At 37.7% G+C, this 20,015-nt stretch overlaps 1 protein-coding gene across 1 annotated transcript in view; it reads left to right on the top strand.

Moving 5' to 3' along the window:
- Positions 1–8,448: 8,448 nt before the first annotated feature.
- Positions 8,449–20,015, top strand: part of LOC107587257 (55 kDa erythrocyte membrane protein-like) — a 21,225-nt gene continuing 9,658 nt past the window's right edge. The window contains 4 exon segments of the mRNA XM_016274975.1: positions 8,449–8,875; positions 18,407–18,535; positions 18,815–18,893; positions 18,978–19,063. Of these exon segments, the coding sequence (XP_016130461.1) occupies positions 8,753–8,875; positions 18,407–18,535; positions 18,815–18,893; positions 18,978–19,063 (417 nt within the window). The 5' untranslated portion in view covers positions 8,449–8,752.

Raw genomic sequence — 20,015 nt, 5'->3', positions numbered from 1 at the left:
GGCTCACATTTAACAAAAACCCACCAATTCTCAACAAATTAGAATACTTCATAAGACCAATAAAAAAACATTTTTAGTGAATTTTTGGCCTTCTAGAAAGTATGTTCATTTATGTACTCAATACTTGGTAGGGGCTCCTTTTGCTTTAACTACTGCCTCAATTCGGCGTGGCATGGAGGTGATCAGTTTGTGGCACTGCTGAGGTGGTATGGAAGCCCAGGTTTCTTTGACAGTGGCCTTCAGCTCATCTACATTTTTTGGTCTCTTGTTTCTCATTTTCCTCTTGACAATACAGACAGACAGTTCAGGTCTGGTGAGTTTGCTGGCCAGTCAAGCACACCAACACCATGGTAATTTAACCAACTTTTGGTGCTTTTGGCAGTGTGGGCAGGTGCCAAATCCTGCTGGAAAATGAAATCAGCATCTACAAAAAGCTGGTCAGCAGAAGGAAGCATGAAGTGCTACAAAATTTCTCGGTAAAAGGGTGCAGTGACGTTGGTTTTCAAAAAACACAATGGACCAACACCAGCAGATGACATTGCACCCCAAATCATCACAGACTGTGGAAACTTAACACTGGACTTCAAGCAACTTGGGCTATGAGCTTCTCCACCCTTCCTCCAGACTCTAGGACCTTGGTTTCCAAATGAAATATAAAACTTGCTCTCATCTGAAAAGAGGATGTTGGACCACTGGGCAACAGTCCAGTTTTTCTACTCCTTAGCCCAGGTAAGACGCCTCTGACGTTGTCTGTGGTTCAGGAGTGGCTTAACAAGAGGAATACGACAACTGTAGCCAAATTCCTTGACACGTCTGTGTGTGGTGGCTCTTGATGCCTTGACCCCAGCCTCAGTCCATTCCTTGTGAAGTTCACTCAAATTCTTGAATCGATTTTGCTTGACAATCCTCATGAGGCTGCGGTTCTCTCAGTTGGTTGTGCATCTTTTTCTTCCACACTTTTTCCTTCCACTCAACTTTCTGTTAACATGCTTGGATACAGCACTCTGTGAACAGCCAGCTTATTTGGCAATGAATGTTTGTGGCTTACCCTCCTTGTGAAGGGTGTCAATGATTGTCTTCTGGACAACTGTCAGATCAGCAGTCTTCCCCATGATTGTGTAGCCTAGTGAACCAAACTGAGAGACCATTTTGAAGGCTCAGGAAACCTTTGCAGGTGTTTTGAGTTGATTAGCTGATTGGCATGTCACCATATTCTAATTTGTTGAGATAGTGAATTGGTGGGTTTTTGTTAAACGTGAGCCAAAATCATCACAATTAAAAGAACCAAAGACTTAAACTACTTCAGTCTGTGTGCATTGAATTTATTTAATACACGAGTTTCACAATTTGAGTTGAATTACTGAAATAAATGAACTTTTCCATGACATTCTAATTTATTGAGATGCACCTGTATGTGATAAATTCATCACTATCACATGTGAAAGCCCAGCTGGTTAACATTTCAAATAGCAAACTGATGTGAAAAACCTTGCGGGGTCATTTGGTTTGAACTGTATTGTGCTTTTTACATTCTGTACAAATACAAAAACAATTTGTTTTGTTTTTTTTAAGATATTTTTTTATGTTTATAGTTTTTAAAATGTGGTATTATAATGCAACTGTCATGGTAAGTAGGTAAGTAAGTAAATAAATAACCCATTTAAAAAGTCATGGGTATATTTTAAAAAAAGAAGAAGAAAAAATAAAACAATCTGCCTGTTGTGCACAGGTGATGTATAAACAATCAGTATGCAACTACCATTATTATTTTTTCATGGAAGGTAAAAAAAAAAGTACAAAATCACGTCCAAATAAATGTTTGAGTCTATGTGCTTTAATCTATACTTTCAATATAGGCCTACTTCCAGTAAAGAGAATAGACTAAAACAAACACTTTTTCTTGTTTACAATATGTTGTAGGATATATATTTGACCTTCTAACTTGACCCTCTAATACTTAAACTCTATATTCCATTTGTATTCTATCTACTTTTTTTCTTTTTTTCTTTATAATAAAATACATTTAAAAATGTATTTTAAAAATAAACATATGTATTTATTGAAAACTCTTAACCCCCTAACACTCTCTATTCTATTTCTACGCTATTAACTTTTCTTTTATTATATATAAAAAACCTGACCCTCTAACACTAGCACTCTCTATTCTGTTTCTGTTATATCTACTTGTTTTCTTTTATTTATTATAAACAAAAACATCTTGACCCTCTAACACTTGCATTCACAATTCTTGTTCTATTGTATCTACATGTTTTCTTTTTATTTATTATAAAAAACAATAATAACTTGACCTTCAAACACTAGCTCTCTCTATTCTATTTAAAAAAAAATAAAAAACTTGCTACTACATATACTTGCTATATTGTCACAGCACTTATATTGTTGCTCTTTTGATGGTTTGATTTCTTCTATTGTTCTCATTTGTAAGTCACTTTGGATAAAAGCGTCTGCTAAATGATTAAATGTAAATATTAAACAGTATTCATTCATTTCAGTCAGTTTATGAACTGACCTGGTTTAATCCAATTTCCTGTGCAAACATTTTAATTATTTATAAACACGAAAACTACAAAAGCTTTACCAGTCATCTGAAAAATCGTCACTTCTCATACATAAACTGCAAGGCTGCACAAGACCACGACTGCTATCGTTGCCCCCACAGGAAGTGTCATGAGCTTGTATCGAAACCTCAGTTTTCGCATGACAGCCAAACAACAAATGCAACCATAATAATCGTTGAACTTTCTAACTGTTAAATCTGCAGCTCAATGCTAGAAAATGATGACACCGGAACCTTTCCGGCCCACACTAACAAACTCTCCAGTTTCACTTAAGACACCGCAAAGAACTAAGTAGTCATTCTGGTAACACATCAAATGAAGTGTTAGCAAAACGTAGGGATTTCACACTAGATTTGAAAACCCAAACATCCACATACAGCAAACCATTAGATTCATTATTAAATAAATATGTATTTATTTAAATACACTGAACAAAATTATAAACGCAACACTTTTGTTTTTGCCCCCATTTGTCATGAGCTGAACTCAAAGATCTAAGACTTTTTCTATGACCACAAAAGACCTATTTCTCTCAAATATTGTTCACAAATCTGTGTTAGTGAGCACTTATCCTTTGCCGAGATAATCCATCCACCTCACAGGTGTGGCATATCAAGATGCTGATTAGACAGCATGATTATTGCACAGGTGTGCCTTAGGCTGGCCACAATAAAAAGCCACTCTAAAATGTGCAGTTTTATCACACAGCACAATGCCACAGATGTTGCAAGTTTTGAGGGAGTGTGCAATTTGCATGCTGACTGCAGGAATGTCCACCAGAGCTGTTGCCCGTGAATTGAATATTCATTTCTCTACCATAAGCCGTCTCCAAAGGCGTTTCAGAGATTTTGGCAGTACATTCAACTGGCCTCACAACCGCAGACCACGTGTAACCACACCAGCCCAGGACCTCCACATCCAGCATCTTCACCTCCAAGATCGTCTGAGACCAGCCACCCGGACAGCTGCTGCAACAATCGGTTTGCATAACCAAAGAATTTCTGCACAAACTCTCAGAAACCGTCTCAGGGAAGCTCATCTGCATGCTCGTCGTCCTCATCGGGGTCTCGACCTGACTGCAGTTCGTCGTCGTAACCGACTTGAGTGGGCAAATGCTCACATTCGATGGCGTCTGGCACTTGTTCTGTGTTCTTTGAGAGAAATAGGCCTTTTGTGAACATAGAAAAAGTCTTAGATCTTTGAGTTCAGCTCATGACAATTGGGGGCAAAAACAAAAGTGTTGCGTTTATAATTTTGTTCAGTGTACATTTGCTTAAGTTAGAACCTGTGGAACCTGTGACCTGTTTCTGTTTGTTACATCTACAGATGTTTCTTGGATGGTGTTTCATGTGCAGATCATCACTTTTACTCGGCTTGAGGAAAATAAGAGTTTGATTTTTCTAGGGGTGACCCCAAATAGTCGAAGATTCGATGCTTAGATAGAAGGACCCTGATTCGACTACCAATCTCACAATCGAATATTCACGTTGTGTTATGATCATGCCATTTTGGCTATATGGGGGTGCTCAAATGTCTGATTTCACATAAAACTACCGGTTTTCTTTTCTCCCAAAGTTAATATGCAGCCTATTAAGATAATGCTGTAAATAAGAATCTGAAAACAAAGAAGCTTTAAATAAATATGTTAACGTGCGTGAATAAATCCAACCACCCCTATAGATTTAAGTTTCATAATCCGTGATGACAGAGGAGCATCTTGGCAGCAGAGATTTAAAGGCACAATATGTAAGATTTTTTTATTAAAATATCCAAAAACCACAAGAACAGTGTTATATGTTTTGCTGACTTGTGTTCTTACATTATCCCAAATGTTTCAAAGAATGTTTAAATCCAGAGAAATAAGCAATTTTAACTAGTGACACGGAGCGTGTCTATAGTGTCACCGTGTCGCCTGCCAATGACGTCATACACCCCCCGATTTCCATTTCATGGAAACACCAAAGACGCTTTAATATGCTATGCATTTTATTAGAAGGGTGACGAGCGCACAGAGTAGCGTTATAACAGAATGTTCAAATGTATCTAGTATGATAAAACAGCGCTGCTTACTTCCGCTGCTTTCCGGAAGGAGCGCAAGCGGTCGACTGTGGCATAATAAAAGCTCCGCTGCTTTCGAGCCGTGTGTCGCGCTCGTTCAGCGGCCTCGTTTCGCTTCGACAGCTTTCCGCCTCACTCTGATTCATACTACGACGTTAATAAATCTTTAATACATTAGCTCATCCATGAACATGATTTCTGCCCGAGTCCCGTCGGATTGCGTCGGCTGTGGGGATGAAGACCACAACTCACATGATTCCACACTCAGTCACGGCGTCATCGAACTACGCCTTTGTTTCTTTGTTTGTTTTGAATACGCGCCCTCTAGTGGCAAACAATTACATATTGTGCCTTTAAATCTTTAACGACTCAAATTGACACAGGCAGAGTGAAAGATTTTTTCGATCAGGTAATACAACAAGGGAGACACTTCAAAGATTTTACATACCCAAAGTTATCAAGACAGTTGCAAAAGGTAGTCTGTGGAAATACAGTGATCTGTCAGAACTCATAAGTATTATAGTGACAACTCCATATACAGTACAAGCAAAACATGAAAGTTTCATTAAAGTTTCAGAACTCAGCAGTCTTTTGTCACATCCTTGTCTTTATTTTCCACAATGCCTGTGCATAATTTCGCTGGCTTCTGCCGCAGATCACACTATAAATAAACGCATAATCGCTTACTTTATGTCCTCCGTTTTTACTTTTGTATGATAGCGAAACTACACTCTTCTCCCCGGAGCTTACGTTGCGCCTTCCACTACACCTACGTCATACGCTCGACCGGAAGCTGGAGATTATCGTTTATACATTTTTAAAAATCAATATTTTTCCTACAGTTACGCATCGTTTCGCTTCAGAAGGCCTTTATTAACATCCCGGAGCCGTGTGGAGTAGTTTTATGATGGATGGATGGATGCATTTTTTTCGGCTTCAAAAACACGGGCACCATTCACTGCCATTATACAGCTGGGACATTTTAAAATATAATTGCGATTGTGTTCGTCTGAAAGAGGAATGTCAGATGTGCCTGGGATGCCCTGAGCGTGAGTAAATCATGGGCTAATTTTCATTTTTGGGTGAACTATTCTTTTAAGATTTTGGTTTTATCGTTCGTAAAAAAACAAAACAAAAAAAAGCTTTGAGGAAATAGTGTTAAATGCTATATAAATGAATTATAATGTTAAAATTTGCATTTTAGATAAACATTTGAATAAACTTTATATACAACTAAATAAACTTAACATGAAATATGCTTTTTTTTTTTTTTGTAGGGAAAGGGAAGAGGTATGCAAAATGAAAACAAAAGTTTTAAGCAGTTGTACACATCGAAATGTGTGTTTGTTTGTTTATTTCTCCAGAATAGGTCCAGATAGATTTCACCCTATAGGGATACCTGCACTGGATGGCCAATTTCAATACTATATTTGTATTTAAATCTATTTTTATTTTGAATACATTTTTGTGTATTTATGCCCATCTCTGGGCGGAGTTATCAAAATAGGGGCGAGGTCCTGTTGGGGTATGGGCCTGTTTGTTTTGGTGCTTTCAAATATCAACAACGTGTGGCAAAAATTGCTTAGTGCACCTTTAAGATTATATAAGCACTAACTTAGCCATTTTTTTTGTTGATAAAGTCAGTTTGGTGCCCTGGTGGCCTGTATTCAGAAGCCATACAAATGTCAATAGGGATTTATCATTAACACTTGTTGCAGTAGACAATGTTACATAAAGCACCATTACTTCAAATGAATTAAACCTGAAATCAGACCTCTGAGAAAAACTGAAAATATTACTATAAATTTTAGCAACACCTTTACCTTTTGCATGTTTATAACAGTAATCTGTAGACTCATTTAAAGTAATGTAATCATCTGGTTTTAGCCAGGTTTCTGCCATTGAGTGAAAAAAGTCGGCTTTGTATCTCATCACCACAGTAAGCACGGAGGGGGCCAGAGGGAAATTAAGGGAAATAAATAGAAACATTTGCTAATTTAGTAAATTGCTTATTTTGCTAATAACAGCACAAAATATAATATTACTCAAAGAGGTAAAAAATCCCAGTAAAAGAGATTAATCTGAAAAGAACATTTATTCTTTGACATGAACATATACCTATTTAATTGGCCTTATTTTAAAAGGTATGTCATAATAGCAATATTATTCAAATTAAATGATTTAACTCATCCTATAGATTTTAATTCAATATGATTGTCTGAAGATGTTTGAAATGCACATTTTTGTGTCTAAAACAGACACGAAAATGTTTGATATTCAACATAATACAATCATCAGTGAATACAGTCATCGTAGATCATTATTTTCCAGACACAAAATTAGATCAACCTCAGAACTGCTTTGTCTGGCTAAATCTCACATATGTTGATATTCAGATGAAATCACAAAAATTAGGAGCAAAGCCATTCATTAAGTGTTAAGGTTAGATTTTGTGCAATGTATTGGTCATCTTACCCCATGATGTTAACCTACCCTTTTCACTATTGCCTTCATTAGTCCACTTTAAGAAATGAAAAGGAGTTAGCAAATTTGGACATTGAGTGTGCTGGATAGGATGCCTCTTTTGTGTAGTTTGTGCTTCCTGAAAAATAATAAAATAAAAAGGCATGACCCACTGACTCTGTCACTGGGCCAGTAGCCTTTTTAAAGGTACACTTTTGTACCATATTTAGCCCTAAAAATCAGTACTTTAAAGTAACATATTATTAACTAAAGCGTACATATTATTACCTTTTGAAATGGTACTGCCCCATTGTACCATTTTTCTTTCTTTCTTTCTTTCTTTTTGTAGCTGTTGAGTGCGCATTGCTTATACTGTACACTCATGATTGCAGTGCATTATATGATTGAATGAGTGCACTTAATTTCTTTTGGATACCACTGCAAAATGGATGTCCATGGATGTAACTTAATTAATTAATTACCTCCTGAATATGTTCTAGAGGACGCAGCTCATACTAGAACACTCTAACTCTACTTTCACTAATAATAAATTAATATATAAATCAGTGCTTGCGGTGTTCGGCCAATCACAATGCACTGGGTCAGCTGGCCAATCAGAGCAGACTGCGCTTGTCGGAAGGAGGGACTTTGTAGAAAACGAAGCGTTTGAGAGAGGCGGGGCATAGAGGACCTACAATAATGTACAGTATTTTAAAAATAATGAGTTTTTTGAACATTAAAGCATGTCAACATATTCTGTTACACCAAATACACAAAATAATGATCTTTAAAATAGCATCATATGACCCCTTTAAATTTAATTTCAATTCAATTCAAGCTTGTCTTATATTGACTCATTGACATGAATGCACATTCACTAATATGCACAGGAAAAGTTCATTTTCAGTTCAATTACAATAAGCTACAGGAGGATTGTTTTTCTTGTGAGCGGTTTTTTCGTTTTCGTTATTTATTATTTAAAATAATGGTACTTTAGCTGAACTACTAGCTGAAAAGAGCACAACACCGATATTCGGCATCTTGTTTTATGACATTTTCAGTTTAACAGGGAAACGAAACAACTTCAATTAGCAAGTGGTTAACACAACTATTTCGACAGAACATCTGCTAATTGTAAAATCCTACTATGAGGAAGGCTTCACACATTCATCACATTACACGATTAATATTCATGAGCCACGCCTTCAATAGCAGGATTACTTTAATTCGCTAGATGACTAGCGCCCGCCTACCAAAGTCTGCCTTCCAGCCAATCAATTTGGACTACTGCTACGTTCATTAATATTCATAAGCTTAGTCGTTGCCATAGTAGAAATCGCTCGCGGGTCCGCTCTACGTTTTGTCAGGGATAGTAACTACGTAAGTGCGCACTCTAAAGGGCAGCTGCAGTGTGCCAGCCCCCTCCTCAGTCCTCACACTAATGTTTATGTGCTTTATCAGCTGTGTCTTGTCTCTTGCGCAAACTCTGGACTTCGAGCCCGAATCCCTCAACCTTTATTTTCAACTAACGTTATCTCAAGCTTTCTTATCACGTCGTATCGCTCTTCTGGCCAACCCCTTTCGGACCTTGAGCAGACCCAACTCGGTCTAGACTATTTTCCTTTATTTCCCTCCCCCTCTAACTGTGAAACATGACATTAAATTCCAATAAAAACGAACCTGCTGTCATTCTGGAGCGTGTGAACAGCGCGCGAACGGCTCTCTCAGATCTCTATCTGCAACAGCTGCTGCAGAATAAACCCAAGTCAGACAAGGTAAGAGGATTCGCTGAACAACCCACTGATCTCACGATTACAGAAGACAACTGTTTCCTTATTTCAGCATTTACATCGGATGTTGACAGTGTGTATCGATAGTTTTTTTATCAGCGTCACAGATATAAGAGTTTCATAAGGGATAAAGATGGTTGGTCCAGACTGGTGCAGCCCGGTTTGAGAGCAGACTGCAGCTCAGAACAACTTTCCTCTTCATACCATTAGATATCTTGACGATTTTAGCTGAAATAGTTTGCAGCGTAACTAGAAGAAATGTTACACGACTCACATATAAAAGGCGTTGAATAGATTATTCAATATTATTTTGTGATGACGCATCGTGACGTCATGATGGTAGTGGGGAACTCATTCCTCGAATCGGTTCTTTCGAACAGTTCTTTTGTGAACCGGATTCAAAAACCGATTCAGTGATTCTTTTAACGCCTTGTTACATTTTATATATATATACACAGTGGGTACGGAAAGTATTCAGACCCCCTTACCTTTTTCACTCTTTGTTGTATTGCAGCCATTTGCTAAAATCATTTAAGTTCATTTGTTTTCCTCATTAATGTGCACACAGCACCCCATATTGACAGAAAAACACAGAATTGTTGACATTTTTGCAGATTTATTAAAAAAGAAAAACTGAAATATCACATGGTCCTAAGTATTCAGACCCTTTGCTGTGACACTCATATATTTAACTCAGGTGCTGTCCATTTCTTCTGATCATCCTTGAGATGGTTCTACACCTTCATTTGAGTCCAGCTGTGTTTGATTATACTGATTGGACTTGATTAGGAAAGCCACACACCTGTCTATATAAGACCTTACAGCTCACAGTGCATGTCATTAATTAACTTAAATGATTTTAGCAAATGGCTGCAATATAACAAGAGTGAAAAATGTAAGGGGGTCTGAATACTTTCCGTACCCACTGTGTATATATATACACACACCATCATACACGCACATTGGAGATCAAAATTAGAGAACAACCTAGAATTTCCAAAATTTCAAGGTCACTGCTTAGTCCTCCTATATGAAGTTATCCTTGTAACAGCAGTAGAAGGGAGGTTTTTTAAGCATATTTCACAAATTGTATTCTGAAGCACAGTATAAAAAAAACTTAAATGAGATATTTGAAAAATAACTCAGATCAAAATTAGAGAACACGTACAGATCCCTCCAAGTTATTGGTGTTAATCTGGTACCTGGTGCAAATTTCCTTAATTATGTGACGGACCCTATTTAACTGGCAGCATTCCTCCAATTTTCACTGAGATTGCGAGTGACTGAAACCTTGCAACAGGAGGTTGTCCAGATGAAGGCCAAAGGGATGACCCTTTCAGCCACTGCAAGAGAAGTTTGTTGTTCCAAATCTGTAATTTCTCGAATATTGCATCTTTACAATGACACTAATTCATTCAAGTCCCCCAAAAAGGCTGGTCGTCCTCGTAAGAGAAATACTAGAAAAGAAAGGATAATGCAGGGACTCTCAATGCGGAATCGGTTCAACACTGCAGCTGGAACTGCTCGCCAGTTCAGTGATGATCATGGTAAGGATCTGTCTCTGCATGTTTAAGGGAAGTCGGACTGAAAACGCACTCTGCAGTGACCAAGCCTCCCATCAGCAGAAAGAATCAAAAGGCTAGACTCACTTTTGCCTGCGAGCATGTTGTGTGGAGAGAGGAGAACTGGTCCAAAGTTCACTTTAGTGATGAGAGCAAGTTTAATTTATTTGAGTCTGATGGGAAACATTTTCTTCGGCGTCAGACTGAGGAAAGACTGAAGGCCAAGCACGTAAAGAAGTCAGTGAAAGGTGGAGGTGGAAGTGTCATGGTTTGTGGGATGTTTTCTGCAGCAGGAGTTGGGCGTCTTATACAGATACATGGAAGGCGAATGCAAATGTTTATCAGAACCTCCTTCAGCAACATGCGGTTCCTTCCCTGCGAGCATCTCCCAATCAGCCAGAAATTTTCATGCAAGACAATGCTCCCCGTCTCACTGCAAAACGGGTAAAGCAGCTCATGGAAGCTAAGAACATTGAAATAATGAAATGGCCTAAACCCAACTGAAAATTTCTGGAAAATCCTTGGCGAAAAGTTATGGCTAAGAAACCTACTAAAGTTACAGAACTATGGAAGAGACGGGAAGAAGAGTTGACCAAGATCACACCAGCGCAGTCTGAGAAACTAGTGATGTCCTGCGGCCACAGATGTGCTGAAGTCATTAATTCTACTATTAATTTCTGACAGCTGTAACCCTCCAAACTTTTAGTTGCAATCATCTTTCTCTAATTTTGATCACTGTTTTCCACAAAATAAAGGTTTTTGTTGAAATGCCTTGGATATTTTGTCAAACATGTTAGTAGAACTGTGACATTTTGAGCAATGAAGATTAACAATATTTCAGAAACAAAATCTAATATTTATAGATTGTTCTCAAATTTTGATCTCCACTGTGTAATATATATGCATGTTTGCTATTTATTACCTTTTTTGTTGTTGTTGTGATTTCACGTGTCCTAGATTTCCGTAAAATTGCGTCATAAATATATTTAAACAGGTTATATAAAATCAAGTCATAAATATATTTTCAGTAAGTTTTATGTGTTTCATTTCTTCTGTTTAGCTGTTAAAGGGGTCATATGATGCTATTTTATCAAGAAAGTTAATAATGTGGTTAGTTTTACCATCAGTTCAAGCCCGAAAGGGCAACAGAGTCACATGACAGACACAGTGATGATGCAGTACACAAGCCGCGGTTAAGACAGCTGACGTGCTATGATTTCTGACAGACAGTTCACTCTCCTGTGATGTGACCCTGTTCCCCTCACACACACACACACACACACACACGACGCGTTACTCTGCGCTGCACAAAACTCTGCATTTGAACAGTCAATAGCAAATACTTAAACTGATAACAAAACATACTTACAGTCGCTGATTCAGAAGCGCCAGATTGTCACAGCCAAGTCGGAATTGACCCTTTTTTTTTTTTAGAAATAGCCTTTGTGCACAGCCAGCCTTGTACTCTTCTAGGTTCAAAAAACTGTCGTCCATAAAATGCGTTGCACAAATTCGAACATCTGGGTTTTGCTGTTCTGTTGTTAATAAATCTTAACCAATGATTCCTAATTGCATCTACTTCCGGAAGGCCAAATAAAGTGCTTTTGCTTTCGCCTAGAAACACACAGCGTCTCCCTGACATGCTGCATCAACACTACTGCTGTTCCTGAAACCACGCCTTCTTTCTTTGCGTGCACATTTGGGCAGTGTTACGCAAATCTTCCCACATAGTGAGGTAGATATGTGGGGGCGTGTTAGAACGAGCCGTTTTAGGTAGGTGTGGTTGACTCTTAACTTTTATAAAGAATATCTCTTTGGATTGAAGACTTTAGTCTTTGCAACTTTACAGATCTTCTTTATGCACCAAAAGCTTGTAACACTTCAAAGAGAAAGGAAAACTTGAAATCGCATCATATGACCCCTTTAAAGTAACTTTGGCACTATAAGTCAAATCCTCTGGAGAATCACTCAGACAGGTTCAGTGAACCGGTTCTGAATCACTGACAAGAAATGGATCATTCAGTCGCTATACATGACAGCTGTGTGCGCGTCGTTTCTCTCGGAAACAAATACATTAATTTATGTTTATTAGTATTCCATTTAATGTTGCTGGGGATTTTTCCAGTCTGTGCCTGGAAAAATATTATTTTGCTCTAAGATAATTTAATAGAAACTTTCTACTTTTTGTTGATGTCATACTCGAATCGTTTTTTCATCTCAAAATAGTTTATGCAAATAAATAAGACTTTTTATTGCTTAAAGGTTGCTCTTTTATAGCTCTGAAGACTTAATAGACTTCAGTTTATGTATCAATCTCAGATGTTTTTCAGACAATTGCAGACATAAAATTAGAGTAAAGCAGTTTAATAGATATGAAATTCAAATCATCTGAACTGTTGTATCTACTTAAATCCTAATATTATGAGCAATTTTGGTGTGGGGTCTTTTTTCAGGAGAAAAAAAAAAGCTAGAGTCTCAATTTAATCCTTTTCCTTTCTAAACAATAGAGACTTTGAAGAGATCTCATCTATCATTCCTATAAGCTGGCGGAGATAGTAATCACATCATGTAACATTTATAGAAGCACAATCATACTTAATGTTGCTGTTTGAGCATAAAAAGATCTGCAAAGTTACAAAGCTCAAAGTCCACTTCAAAAGGAGATATTTTATTTAACAGAAATCACTTTTCAAAAACTACAACGAATGACTCGTTTGGACTACAACGCATATTTTCCGGGATTTGTGATATCACAAATATCGACGAATGGGACGAGACCTGGTTGAGCTGCACTAGAGAAGGCAACGAGTGTTATCACTATGTCGGAGCCACCATGGCTTTCCCAAGACAGACGAACTTAGAGTGGTTACAATCATCCGGGTTTAAATCGCGCTCAAATTGATTTGATTTTGACGCAATATTTACACTGAAGCTCGCAGGTGGCTATGATAAGGGGCGTGACATTTCTCGACCAGGCGCTGAGTGGAGCCAATCACAACACACACTGGCCACACCAATCACAGCACATTTCGTGTTTCAGAAGGCAGGCCTTCATTTGAGCACATTTCAGTCCCTCCAGGATTGTGCAATCACAGAAATAATGCAATCATTCACTGTAAACAGTGATTTTCTTACTGAGTATTTTTGTCATTTTCCGGTTCAAATGTCACCATTCTTTGAGATGCATAATGACTGAAGACATTAAGTCTTGTTTTCTGAAATCTTATGTCATTTTGCTTCTCAAGTAAATATAAATTAGTTTAAGAATGTTTAGATATTTGTGCTGGAAAACAAGACCAAATAATTTTCACAGTGTTCATTCATTCACTACCTACAGTCTTTTCAACCTGTTTGCTTCCAAAAAGCACAACAGACACGGCTGCGTAAGCAATCCAATGCCTTGTTTATATTTACAAGTGTGTGGGATGAAATTAAAGGGGTCCTATTTTGCTTTTTCACTTTTTCAACTTTAGTTAGTCTGTAATGTTGCTGTTTGAGCATAAAAAAGATCTGCAAAGCTACAAAGCTCAAAGTCCACTTCAAAAGGAGATATTTTATTTAACAGAAATCACTTTTCAAAAACTACAACGAATGACTCGTTTGGACTACAACGCATATTTTCCGGGATTTGTGATGTCACAAATATCGACGAATGGGACGAGACTTGGTTGAGCTGCACTAGAGGAGGCAACGAGTGTTATCACTATGTCAGAGATGCGCTAGTTTCCCCAAGGCAGACGAACTTGGAGTGGTTACAATCATCCGGGTTTAAATCGCGCTCAAATTGATTTGATTTTGACGCAATATTTACACTGAAGCTCGCAGGTGGCTATGATAAGGGGCGTGACATTTCTCGACCAGGCGCTGAGTGGAGCCAATCACAGCACACACTGGCCACACCAATCACAGCACATTTCGTGTTTCAGAAGGCGGGCCTTCATTTGATACAGGAACTATTCGAGCCGTTCATGCCAGACTGAGGAGAGAGGTGTTGTAATAATGTAAAATATGTGAAAAATAATGTGTTTTTCGAACAACCTAGTATGAGAGCCTGTTCTAGTACACCCCCAAAACAAAATCAAGACTTTGTAAAAGAGCATAATAGGACCCCTTTAATGTCATTAACTGCTTTTCCTTATATTACCAGCAGTGCTTAACTGTTCAAAATCCTTCTTTGAAAATCATAGACTTGGGACATTATGTTCTGACATGGTAAAGACATCTGTGAAGTAACAAGGTTAATGATTGTTGAGAAGTCATATCTTAATCTTATCATATTCTAGTTAATCTTCTTGTCTAATTTCTTGAGGGAGACCCACTGAAAAGCATGAACAAAAATATTTCTCTCTCTCTCTCTCTCTCTCTCTCTCTCTGCACTTCAGACAGAAATTGGCATCTGACGCGTATGTCTGACTCTGGGCCTCTCTAGCTGAAAAAGTGTTGCACATATCTCTTTGATTTTCTTAAAATCTGCTCTAAACCTATTTATATGTTGCCACTTAATCTTTATTTCTTTTTTTATTTAATATATTGATGTAGCTTAATATATTGATGTAGCAATAGCCAATAAATCTTTTTCACTTACTAGCGTGATGGTAAATCTATACTAAAATCTAATGTTCCAATGTGTAAGCTCCAATGTACTGACATTATCTGCTTCCAGTATCAGCCAATTCAGACCAATCCAGTGCTAATATTGGACAATAACTTTATGGTCAATTTATTGTGAATTGGAATGCCTATAACAGTGAAGTCATATCTAGGGATTTTCAGATTTGGGCCAGTAAGCTACCTAGCAACCTTCCAGAACACAGTAGCAACCCCCTAGAAACACTTTTTAAAATAAGAATCATGAAGACAATCTCTTCATCCAACATCTCATTTGAATACTACACCTACTACCTACAGAATACTAAGGTTTTCAAGATTGCTGACAGAGGTGCTTCACTAGCCAAACAGAAGAGCACAAGCTTTCTATGAATAGCCGTCATTTTCTCTGCAGATAAAGGGGAGTCTGAAGAACAGTTCGGAGCTGCTTGTGTAAAACACAGTGTTCCTGCATTGTGTTTGCTTTAGATAAAAGGAGCTTCCCTGTTCACGCATGGCTGATTGTGACTGTAGCACATGTATGAGTAGCTGGTCTACAGTAGAGATGGATATTTCCCATTAAAAAAAATTCCTTATTAATAGTAAACCTTCAAAAAATAGCATTGCCATCACAACAATCAAGCAAGCAAATAAAGTTTTATTTGCAACACTGGATATTATGGATATTATGATGCTGCTAAAAGTAACATTATTTTGTGTATTTGGTGTAATGAAATGTGTTTATGCGGTTTAAGGTTCAAAAACACATGATTTTCCACATACTGTACATTATTGTTTCTCCTCTATGCCCCGTCTTTCTGAAACGCGTCGATTTTTACAAAGCTCATCGGTCTGAAAAAGCGAGGTGTGCTCTGATTGGCCAGCTATCCAGTGCATTGTGATTGGCCGAATTCCTCAAGTGTGTGACGGAAATGTTACATCCCTTACCATATTGTGATGCCTGCGGCAACCACATGTGACAACCCCGGGCTGGACTCCGCTTCGTCCATGGTGAAAGCTGATCCGGCGATCGACAGCACGAAGTTGAAGTATTTCCTCAGCGACCAGCACGGATCAGCTCCAGGCATGACGAAGCGATATCGTCCTCTTTTGGAAGACCAAACAAAGTAGTTTCGCTTTCACAACGCCTTCACGACATGGCGGCGGCGGCAACAATACTACAGCAAGAATAAAAGTTACACCTTCTTTCTTTGCGTGAACATTTGGGCGGTGTTATGCAAATCTTCCCACATCGTGACGTAGACATGTGGGGGCGTGTTAGAACGAGCCGTTTTAAGGGGGTGTGGCTGACTCTTAACTTTTATAAAGAATATCTCTTTGGATTTGAGACTTTAGTCTTTACAACTTTACAGATCTTCTTTATGCACCAAGAGCTAGTAACACTCCAAAGATAAAGGAAAAATTGAAATCACATCATATGACCCCTTTAAGTTCAGTAAAACTGAACCTTATCAAATGTGTGTAATTCTACCTGTCACAACTTTCAGGAAGCCTAAAATAATGAAAAAACGAAAAAGGATTTGCATTTGTTAAGCAGTTTACAGACAAAACTTGTTTCAAGGATTTCAAAGAATGTTTTTCAATTCTGTTTTGGACAAAAATTGTAGGTGTGTCAAGTTAAAAGTGTGAAATGATTCATGGCTCAAGACAAGCACAGTTTGTCTCATTCTTTGCTTTCAAAAACAACCTCTTTCAATAGATTGCTTATGCTTTGTGCATGACATTTGCAGTAATATAATTCTTAGAGTTTGGTCATATGAGTCTAATCTTCTGTTTTTAATAACTTATGATCCATGGGCCAGTTATAATACATGTTGATGAACTGCCAAAGTATAAAACCATGCTGTTATTTTAGCCAAAATCATTAAATGAGGAATAGCTATGTGGTAAAGTGTGCCAGTGGGTCAACTAATAGTGACTGTAAGCTTTGCATCAAAAATCAATGTTGCTAACACATTATTTTAAAAGGATAGCTCACCCCATCAACATGTATTCACCTTCAGTATAGGTTTTTTAGGGAAAACAAAAGAAGATATTTTGTGAAATGTTTCAATGTTTTTTTTGGCAGAGCTTGTCCCCATTGTCCGCTATGAATATATAATGGATTTCGCAATGTAGGGGGGAAAAAAAACATACTTAATCATCATATCTAGATGACACCAGATCATGCTGATCATCAAAACCTGACGTCAAGCTCAACTCAAAGCTGAGGTCGAAAGTCCTGATCATGTAATAGTGGTAATGTGGTGTACACTTTGTCCTGAGCTCAGGTCATTCATGCATTGTCATGCATTTGCTGAACACCAAGATGTGTACGTAAGAGCTTTTCTGTGTAGATCACTGCTTGGAGAGTTGTAAAAGCAAGACGTGGCATTTTTTTTTGCATGCCTTCTTAATATTATTGGAATGACTGACTGCTGCTGTCTAGGTCCACTACTGTGTCTGTGAAAGCAGATGACTGATGCACTGCAACCAACAAGATATGTTGTCACACTCTGTGGTCCCTTTTTTAAAAACATAAAAGTATAACAAAATAATAATAATAATGAGTAAATAAATAAATAAATACAAGATGAGCTAAGAGGGCTGGCCTACATCCCTTACTGTATTTAGCAGTGTTGTAGTTTAGTAGTTTGTAATAAGGTCAGCCGCTGTGTCCACGCCTTTTCATTGCGTGTTTTTAGTAAATCCTGATAGCACTTTTTTAACGCCAAAAAAAGTGTTTGCACTGGTGTTAAATCCAGCCCTATACTGTGTGCATAAACAAAAATTAAACAAAGTAACTTCAGTAATGAACAATTAAGGTGCATTTATACTTTCCAGACTGAAAATTACAGTTTTAAATCACTAATGAAAAGTTGGATAAAGGAAAAAAATAATTAAATACTGGTAATATCAAACCATTTCTCTAACAGATCAAATTCACTTTTTCCCCTTAAGAGCTTATGCATTGGACCACTCAATTTAACATATTAAACAAAGCAAAATAAAAGGTACCATTACTGCCTTCCTATGATGTTTGTTTAGTCAAGTCAGTAGAAATCAAGCTCCATCATCAGACAACATATCCATGCCAACCAGTTCCCAGCATTGCAGGATTTAATGACGTGGTAAGATGTAACTGTTTAATCGTTAACCCAGGACAGATATTCACATCGACTCTTTAGATCTTCTCATTCATCACACCTGAAAAAAAAAAAAAAAAGTTTTAGTTTAGAAATCATGCATGATTCCTCCCTAATATCTAAGATATATGGATACAGCTAATACAAAATTAATTATTGGGATCTCAACGGTGTGATTCCTGTAATACTGTGCTTAATATGCTGCATGTTTGCATTCCTAGACCACCATGCAAACATACGACTGCAAAGGACAGGAAGTCTTCACCAACGGCAGCTCTGGCTTTATGAACAGCAAAGATGTGACCAGGATGCGGGAAGTGGCCTTTGAGAAGAACCCCTCTGAGCCACTGGTATATGCGTTTTATTTTATTCATGTGTTTCATTAAAATGATGAACTGACTAATTCAAGTACTTTTTTAACATACAAAGAGGAATAGAATTAAACTCATTGAAGTCATTAAATTATTTGAAAGAAATAATTCACCCAAACATGTTCCATTCTGTTATAACTTACTTGTGTCGTTCAAAACTTGCATGCTGTAATTACTTATTTTTTTTCCCCCATGGGACACAAACAGAGTATTAAATATTAAGATCTGTTATTCAGTTTGTGTTTTGTTCTTGTTCAGGGTGTAACTCTTAAGCTGAATGAAAAGCAGAGGTGTACAGTGGCGAGAATATTGCATGGAGGGATGATACACAGACAAGGTACAGTGAATAATATTCAGTTTCCATACAACTCAATGGATAACTGCTGATGACAAACCTTCTATGTATTAATGTTTTTAACAGGTTCTTTACACGAAGGTGATGAAATCGCAGAGATCAATGGGAAAAGTACTGCTAATCAAAGTGTAGACCAACTACAGAAGATTCTGGTGGGTTGTGTTCTCATTTGCGGACACACACTGTACAGTCCCTTATGAAAAAGTAGTACACTTTAAGCATACTTTTTAAAAGAACATTTATTACGAATAAAATGCACTAATAGAATATACTTACGTGTGAACTGAATGTAATGTTTTTGGAGGCTTAATTGGATGTTGTTTAAAAATAAATGAAAATATATTAGACTTTATATTATATGCAGTTAGTTTTGTGTAAGTGTGCTTTCTTGGCCCATTGGAGTAGGACATAAGTACACATTTATGCAAAATTTCATAATTCTGTTGTCTTTGAAATATGGTTAAAGGGGTGGTTCACTGGGTTTTTTTCTAGGCTTGATTGTGTTTATGGGGTGCAGTCTAACATGTGTTAATGCTTCGTTTTTTTAAAAACGCATTATTTTTCACATAATTTCCCTTTATTCCACACCTCTCTGTCCCTTCTCTGAGAAACGGGCTGATCATTTCCTTCTTTTATGAAGCCCTTCCCTCAGAAATAGGCGATGGGCTGTGATTGGTTAATCCGCCTCTAGTGCGCGTCTAATCGTCCCGCCCCTCACCTCAGCGGCATGTGATCCGGTTGTATTGTAAACAAGGCGTTGTTAATATCGCTCATCAGTTTGAGCCCGATTGAGAAGCAGAGGGTATTAGTGAAGAGGATCGTGCAGAACCTGTGCAAGCACGGCTTTTAATGGTAGGCCTATGTTTTTTGTTTGTTGTTGTCTCATACTTTTAGATACGCTGTTATTTGTAAATGCTACTGCTTATGTTAGCTTTTAATATACAGTTTTATCCTGATTAAAGCTTTAATACAGTACGGCAACTGCACGTGCGTCCATGTTTAACGCTTCTCATAGCTATGTGAAAATAAGTGTATAGTTGGAACAGTGCATTGTTGGAGGTGAGCTGAATGAGAGAGAGAGAGAGAGAGAGAGAGAGAGAGAGA

Source organism: Sinocyclocheilus grahami, unplaced genomic scaffold, assembly GCF_001515645.1.
Source record: "Sinocyclocheilus grahami isolate Dianchi unplaced genomic scaffold, SAMN03320097.WGS_v1.1 scaffold91.1, whole genome shotgun sequence".
Taxonomy (NCBI): Eukaryota; Metazoa; Chordata; class Actinopteri; order Cypriniformes; family Cyprinidae; genus Sinocyclocheilus; species Sinocyclocheilus grahami.
Note: the sequence above shows the minus strand (reverse complement) of the source record. Positions and strands in the feature narration are given on the sequence as shown.